The sequence below is a fragment of the Helicoverpa zea genome, chromosome 1 (assembly GCF_022581195.2).
Source record: "Helicoverpa zea isolate HzStark_Cry1AcR chromosome 1, ilHelZeax1.1, whole genome shotgun sequence".
Classification (NCBI taxonomy): Eukaryota; Metazoa; Arthropoda; class Insecta; order Lepidoptera; family Noctuidae; genus Helicoverpa; species Helicoverpa zea.
Genome location: NC_061452.1, coordinates 12246895 through 12269080, shown reverse-complemented (window position 1 = coordinate 12269080; position 22186 = coordinate 12246895). Strand labels below are relative to the sequence as shown.

The 22186-nt window shown below is 36.1% G+C and overlaps 1 protein-coding gene across 1 annotated transcript; it reads left to right on the top strand.

Moving 5' to 3' along the window:
* Nucleotides 1-4258: 4258 nt before the first annotated feature.
* LOC124629539 lies at nt 4259-22073 on the top strand. Its single transcript, XM_047162968.1, has 12 exons — nt 4259-4409; nt 12340-12546; nt 12641-14524; nt 14601-14731; nt 14809-15026; nt 16659-16777; nt 17024-17080; nt 17403-17543; nt 19201-19418; nt 21112-21279; nt 21581-21730; nt 21896-22073. The coding sequence occupies exons 2-12, from the start codon at nt 12357-12359 to the stop codon at nt 21950-21952; spliced, it is 3333 nt and encodes a 1110-aa protein (XP_047018924.1). The 5' UTR covers nt 4259-4409; nt 12340-12356; the 3' UTR covers nt 21953-22073.
* The last annotated feature ends 113 nt before the right edge of the window (nt 22074-22186 follow it).

Below are 22186 nucleotides of genomic sequence, written 5' to 3'. Positions count from 1 at the left end.
TTCCATCTCCTCCATTCTTACCTCCTTTACATAATTTGAACACAAACGTGTATTTTTATAAATAAATCGTAAAAGGGTGCCACTTACTCTTCAATACGGCGTTTCCTAAGAGACGACGGAAACCTTGAAAAGTTTTACAACTCTTGACAAAGAAGAATAAGGTCTGAAAGAGCTTATAAAGATTTCCATTACCAAACTTCAGTTCACGTTGAACGGAGGATATTTTGTTTTGGAACAACTCAACAAGTAAGTAATACGTCTGAATAGTATTGAAACCATAAAAAAATATTTATAGTCCATTCAAAGAAATTCTAAAGATAAAAAAGAGAGATATACTTAATTCTTGAAAAAAAAATATATTTGATACAAAAAAATTATAAGAAAATAAATAACCCTCGACGATGCTGAAATAAATCAAGAAGAAAACTGTAACTCCGAACTCCCTTGAACTAACTAACTTTAATAACCGTTTCTAACTTATAAAAGAAGTAAAAAAAGAACTCTGCAAAGGACGTGAAAAAAAATCTACCTACATTTCCAACTCAGCACGCGTACGTTGGCTATATTCTACGTCCTACGTGAAATATCGAACACGATCTTAGTAAGTGCCGCTATAACTCTTCGCACATGGCGCTGACGGCCAAATAAAACATTTAATTACATCATTACAGGCGAAAAGGCTGTTAGAAACAATATTAGAGGGTTTACTGCTGTTTCTAGAACGAAACTATTGGATACTATAACCTTATGGCCATTAAAGCTTTGAAGCTTCAAATGAACTGTGAAAAGACCTTTTTGATGCCGATTTTCTCTTAAAAACATAAGTTTGTATTTAGGCCACAGTCATCACAAAAAAAAGGAAGTACTTTAAGTATAACCTACCTTCTCAGTAGTAAATAACCAAAGAGTCCAAAATACTTCCTTATTACGTACCTATGTCACACCCCCCAAATTATCTTCCTCGGTAGACTCTGCCAAATTAACTCAGCTCCTTCGGGGCTTAAAAATGTACCAACCTCATTTTCACAGGTACGATTATTACTTATAAGTATTCCTTAAAACAGAATTACCTGCGTAAAATACTAATTAAGCCTACAGATCCCAGCAAGTTTATTAATGATGTTACTAAATTAACTTGTTTAGAATTAACTAATTTATTTCGCGAAGCCTAATTTAATTTAGGCGGGTATATCACTTTGACTTACGTGTAAATAATTGCTAGAGTATTATGTTTATGGTAACTATAAATTGTTCACGCGTCATATTGGAACTTTTCTGTCTATGACCAACTATCGTATTTGTAAGTAGTTAGTAATTTTAATCATGTAGGTATTGGTTCAGCTTATAACTTTATTACCTAGTTTTATTTATTCACAATATATTTACATTAATTGAAAATAAAATAAAATAAACTTATATATATATATACAACTTAAAACTAATACAGTGCATCAAAAAATTGCTCCTCATCGCTGTCACTGGGTAATGTATCCAAAAGACTGGCAGCATTGCCACGTTGGATGGCAATGCTCAACCTCTGTGCGAAATAAAAGCCAGCCTTTGGGTCCCGGGAAGTGTCAACCAGGCGCTGGGAAATATCCCTGGCAAGAAGGTGCGCCCTCGGACCCCACGGCCCCAGAGTTTCAACCCCAAACGGCTCAAACATGTAATTGCCTATAAGGTTACTATATTTGCGCCGCTTGAGGTTCTCTGCTTGTGCAGCGGCGGAGCCAGCACAACATGCAGTTCCGGGAAGGTGAGATGGCGCAAGAGTGTCGACGCATGTCGCGTCCCACACTAAAGTCCTACCCACCTTCCACGGAAATAGCGACATGCCGTCTGGTCTCTTGCCATCGTCGCGTGCCAAGCCATTTGGTTCGAGTACGGCTGGCACGCCGACGGCAACAAGAGCGCGACGGATCACGTCGTTTATGTTGGCATGTCGTGGTATGCAGCCGGCACTCCGGCTGCACGACAGGCCGTGGTGACCGAGGCTGTTGACAGCTTCCCCGCAGTGGCAGCGATGAGGAGAGCAGCATGGAGCACCTAGTCGGAGGCAAACGGCGAGTCTGAAGGTGATGTCATCAAACATGGTGCCTGTGTTTGAGGACGGAAGTGCAAGAAGCCATAGACCCGACTCCCATTCACCCACAGCCAGTAGGCGCGCTCGCTCTGCAGAAGTAATTGACGTATCGATTAAACTTTTCCGTATTACTCTGCAGAGCGGCTCATCCCACTGTCTCTGGGAGGACAGGTTGGCGGGTAAGTCGGTGTTCGGACATGCGACTTTCCAAGCATTTAAAGCCTCAGTCAGGCTTGGCACCTCAAAATTGACCAGTGTGGTGGGTAATATTTTCCTGATCAATTTCTCAGTGCCATGGACCGAGGAAATAAAGGCTGGTAAACTTACACTGGAAATTTTACGGACGCCAAGTCCTCCCATACGGATGGGAAAAGTCGCTTGAGACCAAGCTCAGTCGTCCAAGGCCACATTTAAAATGGATGATAGTGTATGTCGTATAGTTTCGTCGATTTTGTCCAAAAGGCTGGTGTGCTTCCATAAATGGGAAGCACGCAAGTTATACGTAAATTTTGGTCCAAAACAGCAGTTAAAAAGCTTAGCAGTTTCAGCTTATTAAAATATTGATTAAGATTAAGATAGTTAAATGAGATGCCAATTACGAAATTACATTTACCCAGCGTTCTAACCCGCTTCATATTTATTTTCAAAACCAATTGAAAACTGAAGATAGTTGCACAAATTGTATGTTTATAGATAGCCAATTCAATCAATAACCGTTATTGAAGCCAAATCAACGATTCAGAATTAACTTAAAATTTGTTTTTGCATGTTTATTTTTTGGCAGGAAAAGTCTATATGTATAAAATAAAATGTATATATGTCAGTCAAATATAAATCACTTTATTATTCATAATAATTCATAATAAATCAGCCATATTTAATTGTTTCATTACGCGATCCCATTAGTCGCAATAACACAAGCCATAAAAAATATTAAAAGCGTTCATGACAGACGCAACCTCGTTATGTCAAATGAAAAGCATATCGCTCTGCGGTGAAAATGTTATTAACATTTTCTATATACAGGCTGAATGATTGAAATTAAATTATTTATGAATGCTTGCTTGTTTTTGACTGATTTTATAACGTATCCATCTATCGTCTTGCAACCAAAGATTGTTTATTTATCACAATTTATATGGAGCTGAGAACTTGTCAAAATTGAATCTATAATCGCGAATCAAAGAATAAAAATAGATAGATAGGTTATACAAATGCATCTTTGTGTTGTTGAATATGTTGTTTCTCTAATCCTTATTGTGAAAAACAAAATATTATTTGCAACGCCAGCTGAAGTTGGTGTAGGCAGACGAAGGCCAAGGACGGAGGGGTGAGAGCATAATGCTTGTTAATCTGTGCCCACGGGAACGATCTTGACACGCTAATTATCTACCTTACATACTTGAAGTAAATATAAAGTGAATCAGAGCTTCATTAAGGAATACAGCCATAAATAAAGTATATGCTTCTCTTCTAAGCCACACAATAAAAAAAACTTTAATTAGTCTGTCCACCAGTGAAATTGAATTTGTAACCAAAATGAATTTGTGTACCTACAAAATAATGGTTCGTTTGGTAGCAAGTTTGTATTAAATGGTCGACCAAAAGAATGGAAGCCTTATCACCTATTGTTAGACCTTGTACATAAAGACTGGCTTTTGGTTTTGATCGAGAAAAGTGTGCTAGCGTCGTAAGTGTCACAAATTGGTAGTCTTGTCTGTATTTAACTGTGAAAATGATGCGGAATGATGACATATCGGCAAGGGGTTGTTCTCTGTGTAATATCTTTTTTCATTTCAGCATGATATGGATTTTTGATTCGGTCCAAACTTAACAATTAAGTGAGCTTTAGACATCACAATGGAACTTTCCACCCATTTTCCAGTCTGATGAATAAAAATAGTTGCAAAGCGGGTCATTCAAAACTGATGGGTGTAACAAACGCCGCAATAAAACAAAGAGTATTGCCCGCCGATGTATAGTTCGCCGATAAAAAGGAAAAACTGTTGTGTTCTCGCCCTACGCTCGCGCCGCCCCCGGTATCGATCGGGCACGGGCACATTATATAACCCTCCCCCGCGCGCCCTCGCCGCGCCCCGACTAACACAAGATACCTTTCGCAGGCTATATCATTCATAAGTCAGGTTCCGCAGCCGGCGGTCCGCGGTAGCTCCTTCCCGAAGCTTCAACCCTGGCCACTGCGCAGCCACCGCCGCGCAACTTGCTAATATCACTCGCAGTTGTTTTCTAAGACCCGGAGTGCGCGAACGCTTTCGACAACCTTCAACCGTGTTTTGTTGTGGACAATCGCGATAAATGTTCTAAGGTAAGTGTTCAGTCTATTTCCTATCTTGTTTTCTGTCAATCCTCATTAATTAAGCATTGTTTTCACAACTGTGACAGTGTTATGCTCCATCAGTCTTTATATTGTTGATTGGTTTTATATGGGGCTATAAAAAATGTAATTAATCAGGTCAGGTCAGTGCGGCCCCCGGGTAATTGTTGTTAAATCAGCTGTCAGATTATTAAGCTCAATTACTGGGCTTGATGACAACTGTCACGATGTTGATAACGGTATGTATTTGTTTTTATAATGGGCTTTTGTTGTTTCGTGTCTGACAATCGCGTTTGTATTATGAGTCATGATACAAAGTATATTTCAGTAATTGTGTACACGAGCAGTAACAATTTTCAGGGGTAACTGAAAAAAGACAAATAAAGGGAATATGAAATGTTGTTGAAAAAAATCATCGATGTTTTGATACACACACACGCTTAATTTAATTTATTTTTTAAAAACAAAACACATGAAGGAGATTTATAAATAACGTAAATAGCTAATTACTATTTTTAATTGCTTTATTATACAGTAGGTGTCCACGGAGACTATGGAAAAATATGAATGAAATGCAAAGTAACATTTTAGATTTCAATTATTTCTACATTCGGGGTTTTAAACTCAAGCAGATAGCATATTAGAAGATGCAGCTTAACGTTCATAAAATGACTTCTCCCTTTTAAATAGCTTATTTTCAATCATCAAAGGAAATCCTAACAGGTATATAAATATTTACTACCTCCTGTGGATAAAGTTTAAAGCAAAAGAACTGGCTTTTACTAGCCAGTCTAAGCTTTTTAAAAGCAAAAATGCAAAACACTGCCATTTTGCTTATTGTTTGTATTTGCATTTTAAACTCGCTGCTAGTTGTTCCACTACGTATACGACATTTATGTATCTTATAACTTCTTTTACTTACTATCTGAATATAAAAGTAGATTTTACAACTTATATATGTACCTACGAAAGAAAGATATTTTGCTGCTGTTGTTGGTCTTATCATTTGTGAACAGTTGAAACAAATACTTAGGCATTCTTATTTAATGAAAAATAAATACAAAATAACACATGAAGCTGTTTGTTATCCTATTTGAGATCTCCAAATATCACCCGGGCCAAAGCCTGCCGTGGCTGCGGGATTGTTCGAAAGAGTTACTACGGCACTGTTATATAAAGGGCTTAAAGAAAAAGGAACATGGTGGGTTTTAGTCGTAAGAGTCTGATACTTCCTCACGCTGAGCCCACAAAAAAGAGCCTCAAATAATGCCTGTAGTCAGTGTTAGATACTTAATTCTAACTTATATTCTATTCTAAAGGGGCTTACTTTAGTAGTCATTTAGGCACATAAAATTAGTGTCTAAGTCATTAAAAGAGAGCCAGACGCCGGTCGTTCTACTAATTAAATAACCCTAGTACAAAGACGAAGTAGGTTTTTCCTTTAATTAAAGTAATAGGCTGAAATATTTCACTTTGTTTGCTCGTTTCAGGCCAAAGGGAATACAGATCCGTCTGTGTAAGAGTTAATTACGTAAATAAGGTTCGTTTTGTAGAAAAGGGCACTAAGTAAGGCTTTGATGTCTAGCTTTCATTTTCTATTTAGTTTTAATTGGATGTTCTATTTTATGGTTAATTATGTAGTATTATATTCTTCTGGGAATAAGGCAGTACGCAAGTATAGCCTTATTTTCAATAAAATTTTCTTTAGTGGGTAATTAATGTTAAATGATGTATGTCATATGGGGATAACACCCTAAAATAAATTATTCATTTGTAATCAAACACATAGGTTCTTAACATTTTAAAATATGTGATGTCACAAGGACTACTGCCTTAAATTTCATCATCATCCCTCATCAGCCTTAAATAAATATATGTAGGCATTAGCCACAGTTAGAGGTAGCGAAAAACTAATGAATGGCTATGACCGAAGGACGACTTGAAATTCTTCAAACGGATCTCAAGAAATAAAGTAAGGGGATATGTACTTAAAGTTAAATATTTCTGAACAACCTTCCTCTATCAAGTGAAGTCAGGACTGTGTTTTAAATGTCTACAGTCTGATCTGATGTAGGTACTTTCAGTTATTATTTCTTATATGCACGATCAACAATAAGGAGACATGCGCGGTGCTGGCACATGACCAAACGGAGTGCATTTCCGCGAAATCATAGCTTGCAGTTCGTGGTATGCTAAGCCCCTTCTAAGATTGTTTTGATAATAGGTAGTACCTATTCTAAATATTAGCAAAGCAAATAAGGACATAATATATGTAGTACCTACGTCCCCGAATACAGCAGACTCAACTGTCGGCCGAAATTTCGCCCGTTGGTTAGCTGACATGACAGTTTATTTCGTAGGTTATCCGGAATCCATTCAAACTTTATTATTGGTTGATACCGGTCACTACTAGACACTATCATTAATCTCCATACTGATTTATGATCCTGATGAAACTATTTGTCGATTAAAAGTTTGCAGAGTGCGGCGGCTCTTATTCAATTGTAGTTTAATACTCCCATCAAGGCAAACCTAAACAATGTATCAGAATAATAAATTGTCTCCAAAAAGGCCCTTTTTCTGAGCTAAGTAAACCATTAAAAAGGGTTTAAAGGATCCCTAATCCCGTATAAAACGAGCCAGTTGTCTGGAAAATACCTGTATCAGAGAGTTCTAGTACATTCTACAAACAAAACTCATTTCAAACATAAGTTTGAAATTAGGGTTTTGATAGACTTAGGTTGCCTACAAATAGTCATTTGATTACGTAGTTTTCATAAAGTCGTTCATATGAGGCTTTATACTTTTAAGGTTGTTTGTTTGGTAACCTTGGTAACTTTTATTTCTATCATTGCTGGCCCTTTACTAGGAATTTGCCTATATTTTTAACCGTCATAACTGTTGTTAAGTTGTCTATATTTTCAAGTTCAGTAATTAAGTTTGCTATTTTTAATTTTAAAGTCTTCGTGATTTGAACTTGGTACTCTGTGCATCATTTTGACATAGGTAATTAATCATCAGTTACTTGTATATAGTGCACCGTAATAGTAAACTTTTGCCAACAAATGCTGCTGAAAAGCTTGTGTTATGTCCTTTGACAGAATGCTTGATTGAAAGCTAAGATACTTAGGTCATATATCAACGCTATTATTAGCAACATGTCACTTATGTACTGAGCTCTCTACGACAGTGAGTAAAGTGGTCTTAGTTTATACAGTTAAGTGGTAAACAAGCTGAAGACTCATCTCAAGCCAGTTAGTAATGGCTTTCACACATCTGTCGGTCTAGTGGTCATTATAAAATATGTATTCCGTTGCAAGGCAACAATAGTAGTAAAACTGTTCGAAATTATACTGCAATCCGATTCATGCATGATTCGGGTGAAACTTATTGAGAGTTATTACAAATCGTTATGCATAATTTTACCGCTTCAGTTTTGCTAATGCCCGGTTATATAAAAAAGAAACCACATGTTTAGCTTATGGACAGTAATTTTTGACGCTTATTCCAAAAGATATTACAAACGACTACCGTCCGTAGAATCTTTTTATGGTAACTGGGAATCAATCTTCCATCTGATAACTTTAAGCTGGATTAAGTATTTACTAGAGAGGATATAGCTTCTATGAAAAAGTACAGAAATTATTAATCAGATTAACCTAAGTTTGCTGAAAATATAAGCATGCTGCCCGGGCCTGATCCGAGCGATATTTAGGTCAAGGTGGACGCGATGTGGAACTTATGAAGCGTGTGCCTATCTATCTAGATTCGATTCATCCATTCAAACGATGGAAGCAAATCTGCAGAGTCACTTCGACAGATTAAATTCATGCGGAAACAAAAGGAGCGAGGAAAATCATCTTCCATTTTGAAAATATTTTTGTAATATTTGTGATATCTACAGTGAAATCGTGACTAGTGTTATATTATATGCATAGTTCATGAACAAAATCACATCATAACTACACTTGAAAATGTCATTTACGTGCTTATTTTTCCGCTTTTCCTAACGTCTAATACTGTAGAAACACTATCTTTTCTATTCTCCATTTTTTACTGCTGGCTGTATTCACCTCGAAATATGTTTTCAAAAGTTTTACGTATATTATTATACAAGTCAATACAAATGCCAAAATAGAAATGATTTCACCATTTTCTTGAACTGCTATATACAAAAAGACATTACTTAAAATAAACAAAAGAAAAATACACAGTTCATGCTCATGAAAATTGTTTGATATTTAAATATGAACTGGAAGCCTAAAAAAATAAGTAAAGAAAGAAATAATAAACATTTCCTTTTCTTATTTTAGTTAGTTACCGAGTTTTCGGTATACTTTGCTTTGTTTTATAAGGATACAAAGGATCTTTTATTCTTTCAGGCTTCTTTTTATTTCGTCAGTCTGGTACGACTCAATTAAGCCTTGTTTTATTTAGAAACTCTTGGTTGTACCTATTTTACTCTCAAAGTTTTTGTGTTATCGACCTCAACACGTGTAAAGTTATTTTATTTGTGCTATAGTAAATGACACAGCTAATAGATATATAGTAACTGTGTTGATTAATATCATTTTCACACAGTCGCCATGTGGGATTCACTGAATCTCAGCTGCATCCGATTAAACTGGCAGCCGACCAAGTACAATAGGGCAAAACTTAGATTTATTTATTACTACTTATAAAATTCTAATCATATTATCAACATATGATAGTCATGGAATCACTTTTCTCGAGCGTTCTACTTTTTCCTTTTCCGAACTTTCACTTTATCTTACCTATTTCCGTATTTTTCTACAAACTGAATATTTTTCCGGCATATAACGTAGGAATATAACAGACATCACATAACACGGTCTCGAGGCAACTGAATATGACAGCTTCGTCTGAAAGCCGACGTGAAATTCCTGTTTTTCATATAACTACCTAATACTCGGAGACATGTATGTTTGACAGGCGCTCTTTTGTTGCGGGAAATTGAAGAAAAGTGCCTTTTAGAAGAGCTTTTTGATAGTAACAGACTTTGCGCATCTATCAGAATACTTTTTTCCGATCAAGAGTTTTTTACTTTCAGTGTAAATAAAGAATTAGTATAATAAAGTGTTTGTTTACCCGATAAAGGTCGACATGACATAATATCACACCAGAGTTGCCCTGTTATTATATTTACATCTTCATGGCAACAATATGATGAATATCCATCAACTAAAAAAAAATTGGGATAGTGACGACAGAAAGCAATTAAATAAACGTCTAAAGAAGAAGACACACAATGTCCAGCTAACATGGTTTGTGCTATCTTACATCGTTATTACGTGGCGGGTACAGTTCCACACTGAAAAAAAAACAATAATAATTGGACTTAGTTCAACTTCTATTTTTGGAGCCATTACGTACGTAGTTAAACAATATTTTCCTCGTTAAAGCTCGAGGGAAATCTCATTTTTTACCTTTGTATTATCAAGGGACCTTTACTAAATATCAAAGAATATTCTACTAACCAACTAAAACGTAAATGGAGTTGCTGGATAAACTGCTGAAACAGTAAACGCTTATTATATTTTCTCTTTGTTGAAAACATGATTTATTAAAGCTATGTAGGTACTGGTAACACTTTGTACTAAGGCAGCATGATTGATGATGAGTCTGGAAGACACGTTATTTATGATATAAGCTCTGGCTTTATTCAATATCATTTTGTGTAAAAGTACTGCAACATTATATTAGAAAAGCAACAAGCTCCAGACTTTAGCAGCTTATAAAATGAACAAGGATAACATTTACTAGGAAAACGGTAGGAATAATGAAGTGTAACCACCTAGCATCTCATCAAAAAGAGCTACGGTGTCACATACAGACAAACACATGTACATATAGCGGTCAAACTGGGAGGGTGGTTATACAAAATATCGCACGAATTATAAAAGATCTGGAAACTCCGCTACGTAAATACAACATTAATTATATTCCGACCCTACCAATCACAGCAAAATTATAACTTGAATTAAATCCCTGAAAGAAACTGCGTACTGTAAGACCAATCAAAACATAAAAGCGAAACAGCCTTGAAAGTCGCCAATAAATAATATGAAATTATCTTATTCATAACAGCGAAAATATATTCAAATAAAGTCTACTTCATTAATAGACAATATTTGAGCCGATGACGTCACGGAGTATGACAGGAAAACGCGATACATCACGTCTTTCATGAAATATTCATGGCGGTTCATATCTTCTGGAGAAGTCAGGCGGTCGCCTTAATGTAAGTACTCCAGCTCGTGCATTCTCCACGTTCTTGATAGCAACTAACTGGGTAGGACGGGAGCAGAATATCATTTTCTTTCATGTAGGTCGGATAACAGTTTTGTGGAACTAAAATGTTCAGCAACATTAAGAGAAATACGAAGATTGAAAAGAGGGGGAAAACTATTCTCTATTTGAACTCTTCCAGTAGTACAAATAGTGATTCATCGATGAATCGATGTTTGACGAAGTCTTGTCCCAAAGGCCCAAAGAAATGAGTTTGTTGTTTCGGTAATTTTTATAGAATATGATTTGAATATCTGACACGCGAAGACTTTAATTTTTATGTATATAGCTTACCTTAAAAAAACTAAAACTGCGAAAAACAACGAAGGAGGTATATTTTTTGTAATAAAACAATATTTATTCACCTCAAGCCCTAGAGACAGGAGTCAACTTTAGTACAAACCAAATGTAAATAGTCGATTTTCGTATCAAAAAATACCTTCTCTGACAGTCAGTCCCCAGAGACATAGCATCAATAATACTCTGATAGAAGGGTTTTGTTTTTATCGAAGCCTCTACTGCGCAGAACGTTAATAATGAAAAATGATGATAAAGATTAATTTTCCTTTTTTTACGTACCTACGAATATTTTAACGTCGTTTTCTGTTTTGTATTTTAGTTCATTTTGTCTGTTTTGCAAATCGTTTCTTCATTTTATGTCTTTAATTTTTCAAGTTTGAATTTAGCTATTTTGGGCTCTCTCTTCCTCCTTAGACCGCTTTTTTTACAAAAAGCATTTTGGAAGGCATTCTAATAACTTCCATCCTTTTGTCAATTATTATTATCATTCAGTATGTCTAAGGTCTTAGTAATTCAATTTATTCCTACCCATTGAGTTCATTGAAACTTTTAATACGGGAGCCATATTTAAATAATACCGGAGTTCGCCCACAAAGCCGACGTGTCTGGCCCAAGATATTGCGGGCATTAAGCATTTATTGAACTGTGCACGTACTCTGGCCGGATCATAGATATTTATACCTACATATAGAAGCCCTTTAGTAAAAGGGACTTTGCGGATAAAAGGACCAATGGTCTTTGATGTTAATACCTATGTATACGAATTTGTCAAAATAATTGGCTTAGTTACAGTAGCAACAACGACGGATAAATAAAAAATAATGAGAACAACAGACAACAGGTATCAAAATTCTCGGAATTGTTTCAACGTAATACGAAAACAAACGACGATTATAAATGAAAAGCTACCTCTTCAGTAGATTAACGAAATACGGAGAACTGACTTCAATTAAATAATAAATATTTTGAAAGCAGAAAACAGTAAAATTCTAACCTTTTGAGTTTGAGTCGCAATTCGATGTAAGCTGAACTGTGCACTTCAATCAAATTGGTCCTTTTCTTTAATCAGACTTTTAACCCAATTCCAAGGATTATTATATTTTGACCGCCCCGTTTCTGAAAAATAACTATTAGGTAATTGCTACTTCGATATTTGCCTACACATTTAAGAAGCACCTGTCTACTCTACATTTACTACAGTTACCTCAGGTGATATTGTCAGTGACGTGGCTTCAGAATTCAATTGAGCAGATACGGATTCAAGATAAAGTATCTATCAAGCTTAACTAAAATGCATATTCTTCTTTTCCAGAAGCCCTGTTGTCTACAATGGGCCTATTATGGCTACTGTTAGCGGCGTGCGCGCTGATGTGCGCGAGCGCCGACCGCGGCGGATCTTCGCTGCGGGGAGCGCTTGAAGCCCTGCAGCGTCGGCAACGAGGACGAATGCACGGACCCATCCTACCACAACCTGATTATGATGCATTGTACGAGTTTGTACCTCCACAAGGCTACCCTGGTATGTAAACATTTATGTTTTCATATCTTGCAAATTCTTTAATTAAACATAGTAAATGAATTCCAAACTAATAATTTTCCACGTTTGATTTCAGAACCCGATTACGCTGTGGATGTTGAAGACATTGAAGAAGAGCCAACTCCGAAATACATTGTGAAATTATTGGATGATAATGAAAGACCACCTGAAACCTATGAATACAAACTTATAAAGAAGAAGAATACCGCTAACTCAGCCGCTAAGAAAGAATCAGCGTTCCGTGAAAGGAGTCACCACTCAGATAATGATAGGCTGCGTGAACTGTTCATGGATAAAAATGAAGGAGAAGAGAAGAAGGAACAAGAAGATGGGCCTGACAACGATGCTGAGTACGCGCTACTATTAGGACAACTTTGGTCGAAGTATAAATACAACAAAGAACACGCTAACAACATTGAGAGTGCTCCTCAAGGCGTAGTTAAACTTTATAACGAAAAGATCGTTAAGAAACGATACCCAGATAATTGGGGTCCTATTGCATTTAAAAGGAAACGAAGTTCTGACTCCGATTCTGATCGACCAATTCTGTTTGATTACGATGGCAGGAAGCCTAACCCAGAACCAGTGGATCCCAACTACAACGCTTATGATGTTTCTGATGACGATAAAGATGACCTTCGTGAAGAATATGCGATCGCATTCCAGCCACTGGATGATGATAGTTTCGCTGATTTAGCTGATGACGACCAATATACTTACGATGCAGTTGAAAAACGTTTTCCTGTAACGAAGCGTAGCAGTGGTTCGTATAGCTTAAATACCCAAAAGAAAAGGTTTGCCCAAAATCAAAACAAACGTGACACGGTAAAGTCGTTCCGAAGCAGTGCAGGTACTGATCCGAAGCTGATTAAGGACCTCTCTAAAATATTTGGCGATTCTGAAATTGAAATTATAAAAAATCCGGTAAAACGTAACACTGACCACGAAGAACATGAGCATGAAGTTAAGCCACCTATGTTAACACCAGTTCACAATTTAACTCACGAACACAACAGTTCAGCTGTTCATGATGACGACAGCCACGAACATCATGGTCATAACATTCACCATCCCGGTGTTTCAGGAAAAGAAGTGGAACATGTAACTGAACACGGACACGATCATAGTCATGCACATGAGCATGAACATGAACATACACACGACCACAACCATAAGCAGGATCACGACCACAGTGACAAAGATAAACCAATCACTGTCAGGAAGAAGTCGATAGATTGGTCTGACTACTTCGGAATTGACAAACGCAATAACAAGCCAGTGTCATTCGTAAATGGATTAACTCAGGATAGACTACGAAAACAATACTTTGACACTTTCAACAAGGAAGTCATTTACCCATTGAATTCATTTCGCAAACACAGCTATGTGAAAAGGAATTACGTTGAAACCAAACCTAACGAAGAAACTGAAATTCAAATAGATAGAGCTCACCTTGCCGTTCAGAATGAAGAAAAGAGGAGCAAAGCTAGCGACAATGACTCTAAACTTGACAATATCGATAAAAAACTAAAAAACATGGAAGGACTGATTGTAGACGAAGCTTTGCATTACTCTAATGTAGAAGAGTTAGATTCAAAAGAGGAACAAGAAATGAAAGAAAAACTCCTGTCACGCTTAGCAGCGGCTTACAGCTTGGAGAAAATGAGGAAGGCATTGAAAGAGTTCAAACAAAGTTTGCAAATCCAAAAGGCGAAGTCTAGTGCGGCACCATCCCCGATTCCCACCGATGAGTCTAAATCTAAACGTGTAGCTGTAAAGAAAGAGAAAGTAGAAATAATGAGCAACGATATTCCTGGATTTGAAAAGGGTGACGAAAGAAACAGTGATTTTGAAGATGAACAAGGTGCTGGCCACTACTTGAACGGAAAGATCGAGGAACAATTTTCTGAAGGATACATGGGTGGCAGCGGTAGACACCGAATTCCCGTAATGGCAACAGGTATATAACGTTCTATAGCCACTCATTAAATTCATTTTCTAAATGAAGTCATCATTTACCATTCTTAATTCTGCAGTAGGTGCATCTGGTGCGTGCCCGGTCCTTGCGAAGATAGTGCAGCGGTGCCGAGGCGTAGACATGCTGGCTGGCGACCGGGGACAGTTGTTCCTACCGCTTTGTAGCTTGCATCAAATCTGCTATCTTTGCGTAAGAGTATTTTTCATTCATCATCTACTTATGAAAATCACACTTCTGTTCAAACTAAAAATTACGTTTCTTTACAGGGAGAGGCCCCACCAACAACCTGCGACCTGGTATTCCTTTCTGAAGCCGATACGACATGCGAAGGAGACATGGGATGTCAACGAGCTGCTCGCTCCGCACTGATGGCTCTGCGGGAACTGCACGACAACCTAGCCGATGAACTGGACGGAGAATGTGAGGCCAGCCCTTGCCTGCCTGCCACCCTCAAGCTCAACCTGGGCTGGCAGCGAGCCTTCCAGCGATAGACAATCAACACCACCATGCGACCATTACATAAGGCGACAATCATTCAGCCACGTCACATTTAATGGACTAAGGCTTTCTCAAGATGTCACTCGGCGAGCTGTTCTCGTGATCCGATGGTATTAATGTACTTTCTTTTAAATCGTCAACTAAAGGTATATCATTTCACCATTAGTATTATCTAGGTAAAACTTTGTTATTGTATTCGTACGAGTCTAACCAGCCATAGACCCGTAGGGATATAGCGTTAAGGTTCACACAAAGTTGATCTCAATAGTTACGTCAGCTAGCTGTTATTTATGCGATAATTCTACGCTTTCATTGTTAAATGTAATTTGAAATTATTATTATATTATATTGAACGTTGTACGGACTTTTGCTAGATATGTTTTTGCGATTGTATTTCAAGTGTAGATCCATCTAAAATGTGGAACTCGGGGCAGGATTAGATGTGAGGTTTTCGAAATTCGATGTGTTTATGTATGTATTGAGATGGTAACTTTATCGTTGTTAAGTATTTACTTACGTATATTTGTATTAAATGTGTCCACGTAAGTATTGAAGATAATCAAAATACTAAATGTATAATAAATGTAATTCCAAAATATGAGACTACTATAAATAGAAAGGTATTCCAATGTATTGAGAAATATCATATAGGTACATTTTACATAGATGTGTGTACCTTTATTTATATCTATATTTTATATTCGTTTAATTAAAATGATATTTAGGAATAAAGAATTGGAAAAGTGAGTCATAAACAGTATTGCTTTGTCAGATCGCCCACACAGTCAGCATCAGGCCTGAGCATGAGAGCGCAAGCTGCATTAGTCTAGCGGCACTTTAGACTTTACTAGGACAATAAAACGTTTTGTTTACACGCGTGACGTCGACCGCGGCCTGACGTCACCAAGTGTCTTTATGGCAGTGGATATTCCACTCGCTCTTCTAAGTCTTCCGATCAAAATTTGGCTTCAATATGTCCTTTGTACCGAATCTGACCGCATCGTTTACAACTCCCTATAATGCGAAATTTACAATGTTTTATCTCGACATTTACAATAAATGTTAGTCGGAGTGATGAGGAGTAGATAGAATATATGAATGTAATTTATTAAAAATACTGTACGCTATGTACCGGTCATTTTAACGACTTGAATGTTATCACTTTATTCAAGTAATTATTACTAACACCCGAATATAAATGGTTTTCAATAAAAATTGTTTCAATCACAATCTTAATTTTACTGCACCCTGTAGTTTACTAGAACATTCTGGATCCAGATATTCGAATGGAAAATGTTTTATATGTAGAAAGACTTTCTTAATCAAAACAAAATTAAATATCTTAAGTAGTTATCAACAACTATGACGAAACCATTAATCAGAATCGAAAGAACAGTATCAAAACAAATACTGTTTCTAAGGAATGTACAGACTGTCACACACAGACGCATGTCCACACACGCCTGTACCTGATGTAATTACTGTACCAATCGAGGTACAACACCGATGCCTACTCGTCGATAATACTGCTGAGATATCTTTTATCGATAACTCGATAACAACGCGTAAAAATTGTCGATAACACAGTTTGTTCAAGCGTTAACAACAAATAACATCTTTCTGGTACAAGTGAGGCAAATTGTGAAAGATTGTGCGAAAACAATCCTGTTTCCAAAATGGGAGACGCTAGTGCAGATAATGAAAATAAAGGAGTTGATAATCCAGCGGCAACAGACGGTAAATACGTGTTTAATGATCTTAATTATCAAAATGATAAGGATTCTAATTGATTAAGAATTCATCATAGAACAAAGAGGGAAGTAGTCTAATCAAATTAAGAAACATTTTTAGCGTCATCGTGATAATACTTTTGTAAAGGTTTCAATAATGTCAATAATTCCTAATCAAAATAATGCATAGTGTTCCTAGTCAAAACAAATATAAATTGTGCGTTCCTCTAAGTTTCGAGTATTTTTTCCGCAGACGATGGATCACCGGCGAGAAGACCAGATGTAGTTATTAGTGTTCAGCCCACAACTGGTGAGTTTCTATTATAGTTTTTGTAGTAGTACTTTAACGAAACAGACCCCTAACATGAGTAAACTGTTCATAAATTCAACAAGTTCAATACCGCTTATCCATATCAGGCAGCAAAAATTAAAGAGAAAGAGGCTTCAGTTGATGAAACGACAGTTTTCGCATTGACGTCATAAAAGCCATACAACATAAAAAAAAACACAAGTCCTAATGAACCAAATAGTACGGATAACAAACTGGAACTAATTATGAATGAGAACCTTTATTTTTGCTGAAGAAAGAATTTGCACTGTATAGTTATTTACCTCAAAATAATATTCTTTAGGAGGTGACCGCGCACCACTACCGGTGTCAACTGTAGACTGGCGATCTAACAGTCGGGGACAGTTCATACCAGTACATGGACTGGACTTCCTCATAGGCGTCACCAACCTTCTGATACAGCAAACTGTGGAACTCACTGATCGTAAGTACAGGAATTCACCGATTTTGCACTAAAAGGGAACGGAATTAAACACTAACAGTTATGTCTGAAGCAGCGTATTGAAAATAACAAAACACAATTACCGATGTTCTTTCTTTTGGTTTTTCTAAAGAACAATGTCAGACGTCCATAGTAACTTAGGCTCAATAAAAATATTTCATGTACAGTGAAAATTCTTACAGTTTTTTGTGTAGTTTAATGTCAGAAGCTTTTCTATGGTTTCCATTTTTGCATTGAACTTCTCAAAACCAAATTATTCCAAATTATTCAAACGAAAAACCTGAACTTGATAAACAAAATAATTACTTATTAACATGATATTTTTTTGGAAAAGTTCTAGATAACAATTAAATATTTTATAAGAAGTTAGTATTTTATATGCAAATCGTTGTAGTAAAGAACTTTGTGTCCGTGAGAATTCAGTTTTAAAAGTTGATTGGGTGGGCCGAAACCTGACATTGTTCTTTAGGGGCAATTTAAGATGACAGTTCACACGCTAGCTAAATAAATGTTTTTAAACATACACGATTTGCAACACATATTTATAAATAATCGGGACTTAAACGCGATACAAAAGCGACTATACATTTTGAAAATCATTTCTAGGGTTTAGGGATGTCTAAGTCCTTGAGTACTTTTATAAGATGTTGATTTTTAAGAGTTGCGTAAGGTTATCAAATACAGATAATCAGTCACAAAAAAAACCATTAGAACATACCTAATCATTACAGACTTAGCGATAATATACCTACTAGTAGATATATTTGACTTTAGGTATAAGAATTTCCTTATATCTTGATTTATAAAGGCACGAATGAATCATATCAATGTCATCAATGTATTGTTTATAGCAAAAATGTATGTAGGTATGCACCCTGTCCGTAATAAATGTTAGGTTTACTTATAAAGGGAGTTCCCAATTTCTTGCGAAATTATGAGAAACAGAAGACAGTCGGAAAATATTCTCGAAACACACAAAACGAATTGATTACTTAAGACTAATTTATTATACTTGATCAGCGATTAATAATGATTAATCTATCAACATAAGATAAGATTCATGAATATTTATAGCAATTACTTAATGATCTTAAGGGAAAATCTGAATGAAAACTTTAAAGAGCAAATGGGGATTTCCATGCTAATTATTTATGTTTTTTTCGGAATATGTTTTGACTTCATGCCCCAAATGATCTAATAATGATTGAAGTGTATACTGTCTCTGTGTGTAAAAACTTAGTACTATTTTAAACACGAAAATATTTGGAAATATGAATTTCCTTACATAATTTTATCCTGTCCACATCCTGTGCGTCCAAGGGATTCACAGGGACATAATCATAAAAAGATTGAAGTAACAGATTAATCGAGACACGAATAAACAAAGGACAATCAATATTAAAATTGTTATTTAAGGAAAACAAAGGAATCGACTAGGTATTAGATAAGATAAAATACCTATTGATTACAATAATTATATGTATTTCACAATATTATTAAGTACCTAACTAACTTAAAGATGAAAACTCAGCTCATTATCCGATTTTCAGAAAGTTATGAATGTCCGTACATTCCAGATATCATATAAAAACTTAGAATTATTACAGGAACTCTGACATCTTCACTTGAAAATTTTCAGTGACATCCAAAATCGAGTCAGAGAATCGATATATAGTGCGAGTTCCAAATGGCGAAGCGTTGTACATTGCCAGTGAGACATCGACTTCCACCCAGCGATGCCTGTGTGGGTCAGGGAGGGCATTCACCATGCATCTGCATGATAACACCAGGCAAGAAGCAATGGTGCTGAAGAGAAGACTGGCTGCAGCTTCTTGCTGCTTCCCTTGTAGATTGCAGGTCAGTTTGATTGTGTTACGAGTTATTGTAGCCAACATCTTGGAGAGTCTCAAGTAAACTAAAAAGGAGAGGACGATTTAATTTACAAAAGATCTGCTGTGCTTTTTGCCTATACATGAACCAAACTGTATGCGCACAGCTTTGATAAAAACCGTCGATTAGCAAACTTAGTACACAAATGTAGTTGTAATATTAAAGTACATGACTCTTTAGTAGAACTACTACTAGTTACTACTAACTAGCATTTACAACCTCTAGTCTAGACGTACGTAAGTAATCCCTTATCCCTAGAGAGGAAACGAGACATGTGACAATAATTTTAGTATTTTACAAGGTAGGAGACCTTGTGTTAATTAAAGTTTATGATCACTGAAGGCGAGTTTATCACCCATCATCAAGACCCATAGACATAATATTAGTAAACAGGACTGCGCATATAAACCCAAAAAACGAGCCGAGTGAAACAGTTAGTACGGAGGCTGTCTGTCCCTTTCTAATAGGGTGACTATGAGATTAAGCTATGTGAGACAAATCCGAATTTGCTAAGATTATTAAACGCAGATTGGTATTGAAGTTTTAACTTACGCAGTTTGTGACCTTAAGATACTTATATAGGCTTTTAATAATTAGCGGGAATTAGCAGTATAAAAGCAGGAAGATTCGAAGTGAAGACTGTTTTTTTTGTATTTCTACTTCATATATAGACTGCTGAGCCATTTATGTCGCCTTTCTTCATTTTTTGGGAATCTATAACAATAGTACAACAGTTTTAAAATCCATCACTCATATTTTCACTCATTACAAGAATTCATGGGCACCCTAGTTGTAGTAGTAGTTGTAGTCGATATATTGCAACCACCATAGGATTCACTTTTACAAATATAAACGCAACACTTTTTCACCATTTAAATAGTTTAAATTGATTTAATACAAAAAATATAAACAAAATTTTAAATGCTGATTACGCGCCAAGAATGTTCAGGGTTACCGCTAGAAAAAAAAAAAACAACAAAATAAAAGTTTATGTTGTTTATGTTTTAAGAATAATAATTTATATAAATAATTTATTCGTATAATAAATTAATGCGATTTTTATTAATTTGTTGACTTACAATTGTTAAAATAAGATAAAAATATATGTGATTCAATTGTTTTTTTGGGAAGACAAAACTGTTGATCACAACATTTTTTTATGCTGGCAAGGTGTTAGAAAGAGACAAACGGCCTCCGTTCTAACTATCCCTCTCGGCTCGGATTTGCCTCTGTGTATTATGCAACAAATTTAGTACCTTATTGCGTTGGAATTTCGTAAATATATATATCGAGCGTGCGCAATCTTGTTTATTATATTACATCTATGTCAAGACCATAACTTCTGTGTAATAGTCCTCTACTTAGAGTAACTACTATTACTATTATAGTCATCAGTGCTACTAGGCTGAATATTATGTGGTAAAAACAAACCATATTTGGCTTACATTTACATCGCAGAATGCAAGATTTTTGCTATCCCGACCAAACATACTACTAAGGCCCAAGTTCACCAACTACATTAACGTCCATTTTTCTTAAAACAACTGTTCACATTAAAACTGGTACGTGAAAATTATTAGAAATCAGTTGTTTTAAGAAAACCGTCTGTGTATGTTGTCAGTGAACCTGGGCCTAAATATTCTTTCCCTGGTGATTCTAGGAGATAAAAGTAATAACTCCGCCGGGAGACTACGTGGGTCGCGTGCAGCAGCAGTGCACGTGGATGGTGCCGTTCTACCTGGTGAGGGACGTCAATGAACAGGTGCTGTTCGTGGTGGAAGGACCTGCTGTGCTGCAGCGGAGCGCGTTGCTGCTGTCCGAGTTTAAGGTACGATTAATAAGAAAATCCAGTAGACTTTTCAAATCATTTTATTGTTGTGAGATGTTACTTTAGACGGCATAAAGCAACTATCATGCTTTTCATAACAAAGAAAACACTGAACACAAAAGTGTTTATGAGCCTATTTGAAAAAAAAAAAGAGTTTGAGTTTAGCAAACAATCTAATCATAAAGAAGAAAGATGAAATCTTTATTGAAGTAATCAATCCATTTTTCAAGTTTTAATTGGACACATTCGTAAAGAATTTCTATGTATAAGAACTCATTTGAAAATCATTCCTTCTTTTCAGATAATGACAGGAGATTCCCTCCGCGAAGTAGGCAGGATAGCCCACGGCTGGGACAGAGATTTGAACAGTTTCACCACCACGTTACAGATACCAACCACTGCTGTGCAGCCGAAACATAAAGCTTTGCTTCTAGCCGCTGCCTTCCTACTGGTAAGAATTTGGCTTTCAATTAAACTTTATTGGCACGAAAACTTGTAAAAGCTGGCCAGAGACCACCATTTTATTCCATTTTGGTGGAGCTTTATTACTCTCTCTGGTCTGTCTATCTTCTAGCTTTCTTTTTTAGTATTAAATTGAACTTTTGTATTGTTTCAGGAATATGCCTATTTTGAGAGATCAAAAACAAGTTGCCTCAGATGCAATTGTTTCTAAGTTTAGGTTACGGCTGTGGTAGTAAGTAAGGACTTATTTTAAAGTAAATAGGTATTTAAGATACATATTTTTGTACAAGCTATCGTTGATAAGTTTATAAAATAAATGATTATATTTTTAACCAGTCTCTTTTATTTCAATAAATATTACCCAGGATGCAGATTTTATAGAGCAATTGAGTATAATGAGGTCTTAATCAAAAGTACAAAATAAATGAACCTCCTTTTTTCGAAC